This window comes from Convolutriloba macropyga, chromosome 8, assembly GCF_964194025.1.
Source record: "Convolutriloba macropyga chromosome 8, txConMacr16.3, whole genome shotgun sequence".
Taxonomy (NCBI): Eukaryota; Metazoa; Xenacoelomorpha; order Acoela; family Convolutidae; genus Convolutriloba; species Convolutriloba macropyga.
Window position 1 is genome coordinate 23,578,881 of NC_134475.1, and position 14,667 is coordinate 23,593,547.

The 14,667-nt window shown below is 35.7% G+C and overlaps 1 protein-coding gene across 2 annotated transcripts in view; it reads right to left on the reverse strand.

The window, feature by feature from the left end:
* Positions 1-2,450: 2,450 nt before the first annotated feature.
* The window catches only part of LOC142344604 (Golgi-associated PDZ and coiled-coil motif-containing protein-like), a 55,437-nt gene continuing 43,220 nt past the window's right edge, over positions 2,451-14,667 (reverse strand). For both annotated transcript variants that reach the window (XM_075396398.1, XM_075396399.1), the window contains one exon: positions 2,451-3,852. In XM_075396398.1, coding sequence (XP_075252513.1) covers positions 3,581-3,852 — 272 coding nt within the window. In that variant the 3' untranslated portion in view covers positions 2,451-3,580. The remainder of the gene's footprint in view (positions 3,853-14,667) is intronic.

Genomic DNA, 14,667 nt, shown 5'->3' on the forward strand with positions numbered 1-14,667 from the left:
AAAAACCAAATTTAAATTTAATTTAAACACCATTGTCCAACGTCACTTCAAAAAGCACTTTGAAAGACAAGTCTCCTTTCAGCTACTAAATTTTCGCTTCTCTTAATACTCCACCGTGACTAAAATCACTACCCCAATTTTAGTTCTCATTGACAAAAGGTCAACGTCAAAAAAAGTGTGAACAGATCTTAAAGACAGCACAATATTATTCAAAATCTTTGAACTTTAAAAACAAACAGGACAGGTGCTCGCCAATAATTCAAAAACTTTTCATTGAATAAACAAAAAAACTAAACAAAGAATTGACTACGAATGGATTGGAGAACTATTTAGAAATCAGATAAAAATTGAAAAAAGTGAAAATCGAAGTCGAATTGCCGCAAGTGAACAAATACCCCAAGACAGCGAATTTTTTTGTTCAAACACCGTTTTTTTTACTTCAAAATTAGATTGACAAAAATTTCTCACTGCAAAACCACTCGCTTTTTCGCTCCACTTCCTGTTTCGACGTGGCCAAAATCATCACTTCAAAAATCATGAAAATGTGTGAACAGATTAAAAAACAGCGCCCCAAAACAATTTAAATTCATTGAATTTTTCAAAAGGCCCGCTATAATAGCCGTCTGAGATGATGGCGGCTGGTAAAAAGCAAAAAGATCAATGAATAGGTTCTGAGAGCCTTAATCAAGAAAAGTACTTCGACCAAAACTGATATTAAAAACTGTATTAATTATGAAACAATGCACGCTGCAGAAAATCTAGAAAATGAAAACACTAGAAAAATTACAAGAACGTCAACAGATTGGACAGGTTATTGAAGAAAAGCCAATAACGGCAACCAGTATTTACTTTAGGGATGTACTTTAGGAGTGTCAAGGCGCAGAGAAATTGATTGCAACCTTACTATTCACATAAAACAGTAAACTGATTGCCAGAGTAAACTGAATTAGTGATAAAATAACTGAGATTAATTTTTGTTTAATTCTTTGCTTAAGAATCCGTACTTTGCCTGAAGCAAACATCCTATGTCACCTGTCTTTCACTTCTCTTATTGTAGCTTGATCTCATCTGCACAATTTTGTCATCTAACTCACTTAGTTAGAAGTCGGTAAGATAAACAAGTAGCTCCATTTCCCACAACAATTATTCGCAACAATAACATGAATCAAGATAAATATTTAAAAAAAAACTATAAATTTGTCCATATAATACACCTCATCTTGATCGAAAAAATAATCAACTAATGCGTGCCGATTTCCTCAAGATCGAATGCTTGGGGTTCAATTCTATTGCAGCCTGTTTCAAATGGAGGGAGACCATTAGCAGCGGGGCAACAAGTTAACAAAAGGTATTCAAAGATTTTATAACAACTTGTATAGACTACTAGTAAAATTGAAGAGAAAATTTTGGTGCATTCATTAGACTTTAAGTGTTGAACTGCCACCAATTGCTTAATCGTTAATGAGCGAGCAATTTACATCACACAAAAATCAAGAACAGACGACTAACGGCGGGCGAATTGCTCTCAAACGACTGGCGAGCGGTTGGCTTCGCCAGTAGTTAGCTGCGGCTTAGGGAGGCTAGCTTTAGCTTAATTGAGTTGAGGTGAGCAAGGGGAGAGGGGTGTGGAATGGGAGGAGTTCAAACTTAAAAAACCGGCTTCACAGTTTTGGTGAATCGCATGCTTACAGACTAGTGAGCTGTAATGCGCTAGAAATAAATTCCCTCCTGGCTCCACCTGTATCTCCTTTTCAGGACAAAAACTCAAATGGTCAGACAAAAAAACGGTGACAAAAAAATTCGTAGAACAAAAAATGCATTAAAAAAGATCAGCATTACTAATATAACCACTAAAAACTTCTTTTGAGTAATTAAAAAGTCCAGTATGCTAAAAGTCACTCAAAAAGTTAACAGTCAAGTAAAAGACACACATGAAGATAACCGACCAACGCCGGGCGAATTGATCTCAAACAACCGGCGGGACAGACTGAAGCATTAAGCACTCGGACGTCACGGCCCTGTGATGGCTCATCTTAAATTCGCGTATTTCAGCAGCTGATTTAATTTCCAAATAAGAGCAATTTAGGTAACGCAAAAATAAATCAAGCGTGAAAAAAATCACACGAGAAGTGAAACTGAAAGAATGTTCTAGAAGAAACTGACAAAAAAAAAAAATTTTGAATAAAAAACGCACACACGTTCACAATAATTGCCTCAAACTTTGTTTGAGAGCAATTAGATACTGACAGATCAATGAGCACTAAAGACAAATGAGCTGGCAGTTTATTTGAAAACACGAAAATCTTACTTAAAAAACTTTAAAACGCGCGAAAGCAAGTTTTAAAATTCCAAAAGTTTAGAGCCAGAAATTGAAATGCCAGAAGTTCTCAGTGACTTTAAGCAGAGTCACATAACCTATAATTACAGTTCCTCTGACCTTTAGAAAACAATTTGAAATACAATTTGAATTTATATATTCTATTTGTAAATTGAACAATTTATATACAGATCACAAAACTTTGACAATACCACCACAAAATATGAAACTGAAAAGTGATCATTACTCATTATCGAAGTGTATAATAATAAAAGGGTCATTAGAGAATACGCAAATTAGTAAATGAAACAAATATAATCTATACGAGGGATGGTATAAGAATCGTCTAAACTGTAATGAAGATGCACATGTTTATGCATTGCATATATACAGGTATTACGACTAATTCCGTTTCACACGTCACATAAGCTACAGCTGAGAGACCACAAAGCACGAAACAGTTGTGAACAGAAATCGAATTCCAATAACTCAACTCTTATTATAAACCAGCTTCAACTGTACAAATTATGTGACACTGTTGCAACATTAAGTTCTTTCTGGCTAGATATTTAGGCATTGAATAGAATTTCATCCATCGATCTACACTTTGAATGCCATTGTTAATATATTCGAATTCTCTGTTCCATCACTTGTAATCCACACTCCTATTGAACCACCTGCAATTTCCAATAACCTAGCAAAATCCTTGAAGCATCAGAGAAGCACATATCGCCGGATTAACGCTTCTGTTCATATCGACATAAATAGATCTAAATGCAATTGACGCCCACAAAATACTAAGCGATGATAATGATGTGAATTGACAACCAATTATTTTGAACTAGCTCAGGTAACGAAAATAACAATTTTACATCAAATAATTTCTTCTTCCGAGCATGAGAAGTGAAATGAGCCACCACAATGAAGCACTAATTTACAAAGTTTTAAGTTTACCACGACATATCATTTCGTGCTAAATTTATACAACAGCACGCATTCGCTGCTAAGGAACTGTTTGAGCAATGGACTTTTGATCAGCACTTCTTGACTAACCAGGATGTTAGAATCCCCGAAGATTTTGCGTTGAATAAAGATCAATATCGCTAAACAGAGAAGTTGACCTGGCAAGGAACATCAGTTGTTCATCAACTATGACAAGGTATCAACAGTCCCCAATATCTCGAAGTTTTGACGATATAAATGTCAGTTATTAAATAATTTACACTATTTAAACGCATTTGCTGCAATCTGCTGGCATGGGAATTAAGTGTCGAAGCCACTGCTCTCAGTGCTATTGCGTTGCAGTACCAGTCCAGGTGGGTTGTGTCTTGTGCTAATTCCAGTCGCATGTTGTGATTGGCTGCCACTGCTGCTTCCAGGGGGACTCATTGCAGAGGATGACTCATTGTTAGAGGCGGAAGAGGAGGAATGTCCGCTTGCAGGAGGCGTGCCCGCACCTGCACGCCCCTGATCTGACTCATCAGGTCCGTTGATGGTCGGCACATTGATAGTCAGCGCCGGAACTGCGCCGCTACCTATAATACAACCTTAGCACTTGCTACTGATTCTGACTTAACTTATCCAATATTGAACCTATGTAGAATTCGTGAGTGTTAGGCAAACAAATGAGACGCTAACTTGAAGATATTGAGAGGTGACCGGACAATAGATCCAAAGGACAACAGATCGAAAACAGAAAATTTGGGACAATAGATCGAAAATTAATCTCTGTTCTTATTGGTTGAAATTAAGCATTATTTGTGAGCTGCAATATAATTACCACATTTTGGCCATGCCTTGCGAGCCATGGTCATGCCTTAGCAGCCCATTGGACTTGATATGAATCTATCACAACCGAACAAAATATCACAACAGAACATGTTATATGCTGTATAATAATTGAGCGCTCAAATCTGATTGGCCAATACTCAACTTGAATAATTTAATTTTCAATCTTTTGTCCCAATTTTTGCTTTCGATCTGTTGTCTTTCGATCTATTGTCCTAGCACCATATTGAGACTAATAAAACGTCAAGTGCCCCGCACTTTTTAAAATAAACGCCAATCCGCTTCGAGGTCAAACATGGGCAGTTCTTTTATATTTTTTTGAAAAAAGAATGGGGAATATATGTTTTTATTATTTCGTCAGAATTTCACTTTTTATTTACACAATTTAACCCATATTTGTATTTCTTGCAACAATGCAATTTCCAGAAAATACGTGAGACATGAAAATAAATATGGAATTTAGTAGAGGAAAACATCCAAAAAACTACTACAGGGAGCAAGAGCAAGCAATTTCAAAGAACAGCTTACAGCTTCCCAATGCTTCTTCCGCCCATTTCAAACAAGTTAAGCTCCAAAAAGGCGTCACATGCAGGGATTATATTTCTATCACTCAAATAGTGGAGACAAACTTTTCCGCCAATTGACGCAATCACGGAGATTTCTATGCCGCATTTGATAGGAATTTGGCAAATTTGTTTGAGTTGCGGACTAGCATCAGTCATCCCAAATCTCCTGCGCTAAATAATCAACGATAGAAACACAATGATGATATAACACTCGTAGTCTAGCACCATCAGTATCAACTCTGGAGGTCCCACAGGGATCACCATTCTTCTTCACTCTTGTGATTATATAATCAACCGTGCATTCCAAAACAAAATGGAATTTCTTTGAATGACACTGCTGCTAGATCTTGACTACGCTGAATGTAGTCTAATTATCGAGGATCTCTTAGAAGATACTTACTGAAAAGGCCTACTAAAAACCATTGCTGACATCGCTTTCAGATGTGAACTGTTTGATACCGCCAATAGGCCGACAATATGACGGAAAGTAGCCGACATTGACCCCACTGATTGACGTTGGGGTTGGAATAAATAGCGAAAAAAAATGAAAACAATTTACAGCTTAATTTTTCTGTGTCAAAAAGTGTTTTATTCTTTAGAGATTTCTGCCTTTAAATCTTGGTTGGCACTCTTCATTAGATTAACCCGTTTCGTTTGATTTTGCTTTTAAGTTTGAACGTATTTGCTTCAACTTGCTGAATGAATTCTAAATTCCATTCATTTAAACAGTGAGTGAGTTAAGTCAGGAATCAAACTTGAAAGTCGTGAGGTGAAACAAATTCAATAAAATAGCAGGACAAGTCCTGAAAAATAATCCAAAGAATCGGATGGAAACCTATAGAACCCTTTACCTGACTGACCAGCAGACCAGTTGAACATTACTAGCCAAGTAGACAAAAAAATCTTTTCACTAATTGGAAGCGAAAAACTATCGTGATTTAAAATGCACATTTTTTGGCATCAGCGTGCTGAATACAAAGATTTCCGTCTAAAAAATAAGAAATAGCAAGAACCGAAACTGCAAATCTCAGAAAAATCTCGACTGCGTATAAGAGAAGAGAGGCAAGACATACCATAAAGTAATTGCAGAAAAACTGGATATCAGCAAAAACGAATCGAAAAACTTAAAAAATGGTAAAGTTCTTGAAACTAGCCGAACTTGTTAGTGTCTCAATGTTTTTAGTGTCTCAATAGCCAGCAAAAAAAGTTTTATTGTCCCCTACTATCATCGGACGCATTCCTCTTAAACAACAAACCAGCGGTTGGCTTCAGTAGTATCCCGCTGGGGCTTAGAGATGCTAGCTTTAGAGCATGCAATTAGGGGGTCCGGACTTGAGAAGAGTGGAGAACTCAAGCGGTCCGAGGTGGACTGGAGTAGGGGTTAGAAGGACTGGACGTGGGGGAATTAAAATAACCAGGCTGCTGCTAACAGCTGTTCCTCTAACAGCTTTGAGGAAACAAAAGCTCAGATCAGTACGGCGTAAGGCTCCCAGAGAGCTGCTCAGAGAGCTGCTCAACAACTTAATGCTCTCTCTCTAAACTTTATCTTTTTCCCGAGGGCAAAAATTTAAGCCTCAGACAAAAATGGGTCAAGGGCAAAATCGCATAAAGACTGTCCTTACCTGGTTAAAAAGCCGAATAGCACACAAACCGACTCGAAATAGATTACGCCAAAGCCAACTAAACATATAAACCTACTACTTACTTACACTAATCACTTAAAAAACACGAGGAAAGCCGTATCTAGTCACCAAGACTTATAAAACATCTTCAATCAACGAAATTTTAAACAAAAATCACTACAAAACGCAAACGGAGCAAAACAAAAATCACTACAAATCCAATAAATACTTTGAGAAAACGCTTCAAAAACTTCAACGATCTGTTCATCTGATAAAAGCTACTTTTAAAATTTCCGAAAGATCACGAAAACCACTAAAACAGCTATGTTCAACATTACAAAAAGTGCTAAGCAACGTCCAACAGGACAAAAGAACAAAATCTACAATCATTACCACTAAAAAATTGACTTATTACAGGTTTAGGCAGCACACAAGTATTCAAAAGTGCGTTAAAGAAAATATTCAGTATCAAAATCTCTCAAGTTCCTTCTATAAGTTAGTTCATTCAGAACTATTTTTAACTAGAAGTGCAATCTGGTCCACTGATGAGTATTTGCATGACTAAATTAGCTTTAACCAAAAGCAGCTTTAAGAGCGGGAACTTGAAGGTCGTATACATAAGTATTTTGAAATGAACAGTTTCTGCAAAGGTAACCGGCCCACTTGCTTGACGTTGGTGTTCCAGGTGACAGTTTGAACATCACTGGGCAGACAGTTCATTACTCTTTGTCGCTTCAGAATAGCAGGTAAACCAAATAAAAGCAATTACAAAAACCAAACCGTGTTATAAACAACATTCTGACCAGCTCAAAAAACATTATCATCATCAAAATCTGATAGAACAGATTTTTCGTGTGTAATAGAAAGTGGAACAAAGAAAGTTGATCACGGTATTGTCTGCAGAAATGATGTTTGAAGCCTATCGCATATGGCAGCAGATAACAGCTGAAAAGTAAAATCCCTAAACCTGAACTTTTGATACCCAGGTTTTTATTTCCTGCTCCTGAGACAACACATCTTTAATCATGACTTTTTAAATCTACCACAGAGATAGTTTTTAAGAAGCAGATACCAGAACAATCGAATCCTATGCTTACATGAAGAAACGATAGAAGTAAATTATGCTTAGGAGTATCGAATACTGCTGATAGACCGAGTTTAATATCAAAATCGCTGTTTCCTAGTTCTAAAATAAGTAACATGTTAAGTTACATGCCATTGGTTACTTTGAGAAAGACTGTTTCAGACGAGATCTTTCTTTTGGTTTCAAGGTGATCAATGAGCATTACAAAAACAGCTCCTTCTAACACTTGATGTAAACCTTAGATCCAAAATTGGTCGATTGTTTGCGAGATCTTCACAATTTTTCCATTCTTCAAATGTAAGGTTCAGCTACAGCTAATTTAAGAGCCTGAGAAAATACTCCCAATCCGAAAGCTAGATTGGTGTTTCAAAAATCCAGAGAAATTATCCGGATTAAATTTTAGAAGCCGTTTCGCAGTTCCGTCAAGCTGTGAAATACTAGCCGACGAGGCTGAAACAAGCTTCTTCGAACCCTTGAAAGAAATAAGGAAAAGAAAAAAATTGGTTTTCTGTCAACGATCGAGTCTCCGGACACTCGGCTGAAAAAATTAAAGCAAAAAAATTATTAATAATATTACTATCAGACAAATTGTTGAATTTTGGATGAAGCATTTCCCTCGACTTCCACATTTTGGTAGCAGCTGCTTGTTTTTCTAGAATAGATTTTAACAACACATACTTCTGAGGTTCTATTTCGCATAAAAGATGCTTTGATAAACAGGGCAGGTCCTACACCTGGAGTAAATTTTCGAAACATGTTTAGTGTTCAAATCAAAATATGCTTTCAAATCCATGTTGCTGTTCTTTCAATTTAATCGCTCATACTTTCTTTTCTCCCTTTTAAAGCACAGCAATTCGCCATCAAAAGTGTCCATGCTCACCGAGGTTCTTAGCTTGACCGGTAAATATTTGCTTCAGCAGTTAGATAGTCATTTCAGGCTTTATCGAAATCTGCACTCTGCTTTATGCTAACAATTTAAAAACGACTTGAGATACAACTCAGGCTTAAACCATTTCCAGTTACAAAAAATCGATTGATGTTTAGAATTGCTGACTTAAATTTCCGAAAGAAATAACATGCTCCAGAAACACGTTCAACTAAACGAAACTTTTTCATAATGAACAGATAGTCCCGAAGCAACGCTGCTGGTGTACAACGAAGTAATGAAGTTGCCTAAGTAGTTAGTAAAATTTTCGATAAAGAATTTGACAATTCCACCACGCACCCTGTATGCATTTATCAGTAAACAGAATCGTAAATGAAGCAGGGAACGACTCTAAGCGCTCTGACAATTCACTTGAAATCCTCTAGCTGAAGATCTGAGCTTCAGAAAAAAACAAACTCCTCCACTCCTTTTATTAAGCTTCGGTGCACAGTGGACATAGAAGAGTGGAGGACTCCGGGGGTCCGAGGTGGACTGGAGTAGGGATTAGAAGGACTGGACGAGGGCGGATCCAAATAGCCAGGCTGATTCTAACAGCTGTTCCTCTAACAACCTCTAACAAAAACCTCTTTTATTCCTCAAAGAAAGCGTGATTTACGTTGAAAGTGAACATTTGATACTCGTTGTTTTCCAAAAAGCTCCATTCATTTCTGATTAAAATGGTTGACAAGATTGCAAAAAAAAACTCAACCATTCGTTTTTCATTTAAAATTCACAAACTTACTTAATCTGAAGACTAAAAGGGCCACTAAAAGCAAAACTACCTGCAAAAAAATTCAAAAAAAACTAATTAAAAAACAGAAGTTATCAAACATTGCTAATATTCCTGTCGCAAAAATCGAAATTGATATTAAAAACTCTCAATAGCAATTCTGTCTCGTTGAAATCTACAAATTAACATAACTTGAAGCATTAAAAAATTCTAATTGGTCCTCAAAAAATTTCAATTTTGACAATATTCGTGTTGTTTATATCCCCAAAATAAGTTCTGGGTTGCAAAAAAGTATCTCATTTTAAAGCTATCAAAAGTCTTATGCGATCTAAGAAGTCCAAAAACACAAAATAGGTATTTATAACAATTAAAAAAGAAATCCGTCAATTCTTTATATTAGTGAATTCAAAACCAATTTGTCTCGTTGAAATCTAACAAACCTACCTTCGAGCCATAAAAAAAATTATATGAGCTGAAAGAGAGAAAGAACTTGCAAACGACCTAAATTGCCAAAAGAAAACAAATGTTCAAATAGAGATGAGAATATCTTCGAAATTACTGATGTGTCGTTAAAAACTATCCAAAAACCGAACATTAAACCAAAAAAGGTTCATTGGACCTAAAACTCAAAAAATTTAAAAACATAAAATTTTAAAAACCATTTATATTTTGTGTGCTTAGGCTTGCATTACCACCAAAATAGATAAAAGACAAAAATTATGACCTGCAAAAAATAATTTTCAATTTTGACAAACAGTAATGTAAGACTAATCTATCAATAAAATCAACTCAAAAATTGTAAAAAATAATATCACGATTCTAAGCTCAAAAATTCCAAAGGTGACGTTTTGACCTTGAATGGAGCTCTCAGCAGCTCCATCACTAAGCTCATGGAAGGCTACTAAAGCCAACTTAGGGCTTCTAGTGGGATCTAAAGCCCAAAGAGCATAATGGAAAAATGTGTGAAAATATCTTTACACATACACAGTCGACTGCCAGAATAAAGACGCCAATGATTCCCATAACTCCCTCTGGGACTGAAACAATAATTGAAAAAAATGACTGCTATTTTAAAAAAACGTTTAATGTTCGAATTACTTTGATTTCAGTTTGTAGTACGACATACTCATGTTCATTAATGAGAGGATACAGGGGCCCGTATCAATAACAAAATGAATTAGTGATGGTAACTAAGGCTTATAAGAACAAAGTTCAAGAAGCGGGAATCTAAAATTACGGTTTATCTCGTTTCTAATTCTTAATTTTTGTTTTTCAATACAAACTCTGTTGATTCTAGATTGTTTTACTGAGCAACTGCTGTTTTAAATGACTTTGAACAGAATGAGGAGATTAAAACTAGCCTGGTGAACATAAAAAGATTTGACGCAAAAGTTGAACAAGCTGCTATGTAAAGCCAAACAATTTTTATTTGACGAAGTAAAAACAAAACCTACTAACATCGGAAGAATGGCTCTCGAACTAATTCCGCGAGCTCAAATCTCTTGCTTCAAATCTAAACATAGCCGGCAGATTGCCGGAAAATAGCCGCGATAGACGCTTGGGGCCTTCCATGAATTGAAACAACTAAAGAGATTATATAAACAGATCGACCACCAGTCCTTTAATAGACCACTAGCACTAGACTTTTTGGGTTAGCTTTGGACTGTCATTTTTATGAGACACATAAGCTCTAAGGAGAAAGCCCTAATAGGGCTTTTCAAAATTAGGATCTCTTCTGTTTCTGCCTACTCAGCTTAGTGGGCGCATATTATTTGCACCCCTCAGATGCAAGTGCAAAAATTTTTGAATAATGACTTACTATGTAATGGCACGTGCTCTGTAACTAGGGGGGGGGGGGGGGGTAAGTCAGGGTAAGACGAAACTAAAATCTGTTAGACGAAGTAAAAAAAAAATTAGGAGCGCTATAATAGCCACCTGGAATTAAGGACGTGGCTATTAAAAAGAAAACATAGCTGGCAGATTGCCAGACAACAGCCGCAATAGCTTCGTAGATCTGTAGTCTCAAAAAAACAGTAAAAAAGACAGACCAAAAAAAATCGTCTTTTCATTGAAGGCTGATATGTTATATTCTGATTAAAAATCTGTATAAGTTTTTGCTGCCTCTATTAGCTGCCCTCAAATAACCTTCATTTAGAGTGACAAACACCCATTTGACCTTATCTCTTTGAATTAAAGTAATTAAAAGTCATTTTCAAAGTGAGGAAGTCATTTTTGAGAGTGAGGTAAGTAAAGTGAGACCAAAAATTTAATCACGCGAATGAAAAATCGCTCCACTAAGAGCGAAAAATGACGTCGCACACGCACTTCAGTTGAAATTGCATGAACGAATGAACAAAAAGCAGATTTTAAGTGGTTGTGACGTCATATGGTCGAAACAAAAATCGCGACGACGAAATAAAAAACATAGCCGGAAGAATTCCGGAAGCGACTCGAAGCGTAAAAACTTGACAAAAACCCTAATTGCAGCTGAAACCATTACCTTTTCTAGTAAACCATAAACTCATTACCCCACCATCCCCCCCCCCCCCCCCCGGTCTGATCATAAAATTGGTGAAAACCTCTGTCACCAAGAGAAACAAAATGCCGCAAAAATATTTATTATTGAAAACGTTTGGTAAGGATAAGTGCCAAATAATTAGGATAGTCAAAACACTGATAGTCTCAGAAAGCTGACAGGGCTATCAACTGCCCTCAAATAATTCATGATTCTAATCTCAAAAAGATCGCTAAAGCAAACGGCAGATAATAATAACTTAGAAACTAAACTAAATTTTTCAAAAAAAATGCTCAAAGTTAAGAATCAGAAATTTACTACAGTTAGATTTCTCATCACTTCAATTAAAGCAAAAACAACATATACTTTGTTCTTCTTGTATATATGCTAGACAACATGATTTCAATCTACTTCAAAAATAAAACTAATCATAGAAAAGCAATAAAAAAAGTACAATAAAAAAAATAAAATACAAAAAGTAATAAGTAGCAGTTCTTGAAAAGACTTCTACTACACTCTTAGTACTGCCTTATGTTGAATGAAATCAATTGCAACCCAAAGACATGACGAAAATCTAAGAAAAAGCCGAAATCATTCAATTTGTTAATAACTGAAAAAATCAATAAAACCAGTATAAATGTAGGTGCCAGGACAGAGCTAGAATGATACAAGCTAGAATGTGAAAAATATGGACACAATGTAAGGAACACCGTAACAAAGACTAATTCTTGATTTTTGAAAGTTCAAATCAAGGTTTAAAAATTTTGACAAATTTAAAAAACAAGAAAAATTGACACCATTTCATTTTTCAGCATTCGAGACATAGGAAATACAACGATACATCCGAGACAAAAATCTATCCTCCTGAACAGATCAAAAAAAGAAAAAGCAGAAATCAAACATACGAAGCATTGAAACATTTTGCAAAAAAAGGTCAAAAATTTTTAGGACTGCATTTATAAAAAAAAAAATTAACTAATTTTCAAAAATTTAACGCTAAAAAATTATTGACGTTTTTATTGAAACGAAATTAAAGACCCTCATGTTGCACAAAAAGAATATTTCTAGTAATTAAAACCAAAATACAGACAAAAAACTGAGAAAAATAGGAAAAAAACTACCAAAATCGGATTAGCATATGTACAATTTTATAAAACAAAATTACATCGAGGTAAAAAAGAGGCATCGAGTATATGAATTGTCAACGGGAAGTTGTCATATTGACTGATTTTTGACAAAAAGACGGCTAAAAGATCCAAAATGAAGAAAATAATAGGAAAAAGGCCAAAAATTAATTAAAAAATCAAGAAATTTATGCCAATTTTGAACTTGAAACGCGTTTTCAGGCTCTGCAAAACACTGTGCTATTAATTTCCAAGGTGTACATTTCAATATAGCATCGAATAAAAATCATTTCAACAAAAAACCAAATTACAAGCAAAAAAATGGGCCACTTAGACGAAAAAACGGCTAAAAACGGTTATCTAAATGTGCCATTCAGTCAAAAACTACTTTTCAAAGACAAAAAGTTATCCAATACCACGATAAAACTGTTTTGGTACGAGGTTGGTATTGCTATTAATGTGTATTATAGATAATTGCATGCGTAGAAAATTAATTACTATCAAGTTTAGGCTGATGTTGGTGGATGGCTGTACTTTGGATGCAATGGATTCTATATTTCAGTACAGTATCTCTAAATGTTGAGTAAGTAAAGATTTTCACTTAATCGTTTTAATTAATTCTCAATAGTGTTGAAATTAGCAAGTAACTTAACTTTACAATCTCTTTCACTTTTATGAATTTAAAACAAACAATTTGGTGAGGCTTGCTTCTATGTAAATAAAGAATATTCTGTTTAAATATCATGCTCGATAAGTATTCATATTAACGAATTTTTTGACAACGTCACACTCCCGTCCTTTTAAGAACTTCCGGACTCCAAAAAATTTGGTACTCCATCATTCAATGACGTTGAGAAATATCGTACTGTTAGGATAGTAGGGAGCAATTGTAGTTGTAGAAAAAGATAGAAAAGTTGCCACCTTTCGTTCCAGTCCAGTTTACATGCATAAGAAATAAAAGGTATATGCGCATCAGGGATACGGATGAGGCTGAGCAATAGATATAAAAGATGCTTTTTGTTGTCAGAAAAGGATAAAACTAAATTGGTGTAGTCGTGTGGAATTTGCTCAACGTAGATCGCTGATTGTTCCAATCTGCTGTCGTTTAAAATGTGGGATAGGACAAGCAGGTGTACTGTGGATGATCGTTAATTGGTCGTGCAGTTGTTGATATTTTTGACGAGTTACATCTATACTTTACAATTAAACTGCACACTTTCTTAGACATTGGTTTCGTCTTGCGCGGCTTGATCAGATGATGACAAATTTCGCTCAGATTGATGATGTCGGGATTGAATGGATGACCTTCTTGACGAAGGGACAGCAGTAAGCGCTGACTCAAATGATATCAATTTGTCTTCAGCTCGAACAAAAATGTCATAATCCCGTTTAAGTTCATTATAACGTTCCATGCAAAGTTTGACTTCATTTTTATCTTCCCACTTGACATCCATAATGAAACATGGTTTCAAATTTCCGTGTGGTCGCGTTATGAACGGTGAAAGAACACTCCGTATTAACTTGAATTTGTGATATGCCCACATGAACAGGAGATGAAGGAAAAGATTGATGACAAAGACTACAACTGATAAGGTTAGAGACATTTTTAAAGGGACATATTCCTTCAAGGTAGTTTTGAATGATGGGTTGAGGCTGCTCATTTCCATAGTCAAAGGCATCGCTATCTTGACTAGATCGTCAGTCGATTCAACTTTCGGGCTGTACAGAAGTTTTGCACGGACTTTCTTTAATAAGTCGACTCCGGCTATAGTACGTGACTCGAAATAAGGTAAGCTATCCAAATCAGGCACGACGTTCATTAAATGTTCCAGGGGATCGGGTAGTTTCACGTCTACAGTTTTGGGATCTATTTTGTCGCAAACTTCCAAATCTGATCGCAATTTTATATTATCACCAACTTTTACCTGATAACCGCAATCTACTGTAAGAAGACAGATTTTGCATCCGTCAGTAGTAGATCCGAGGCCAGACAGGC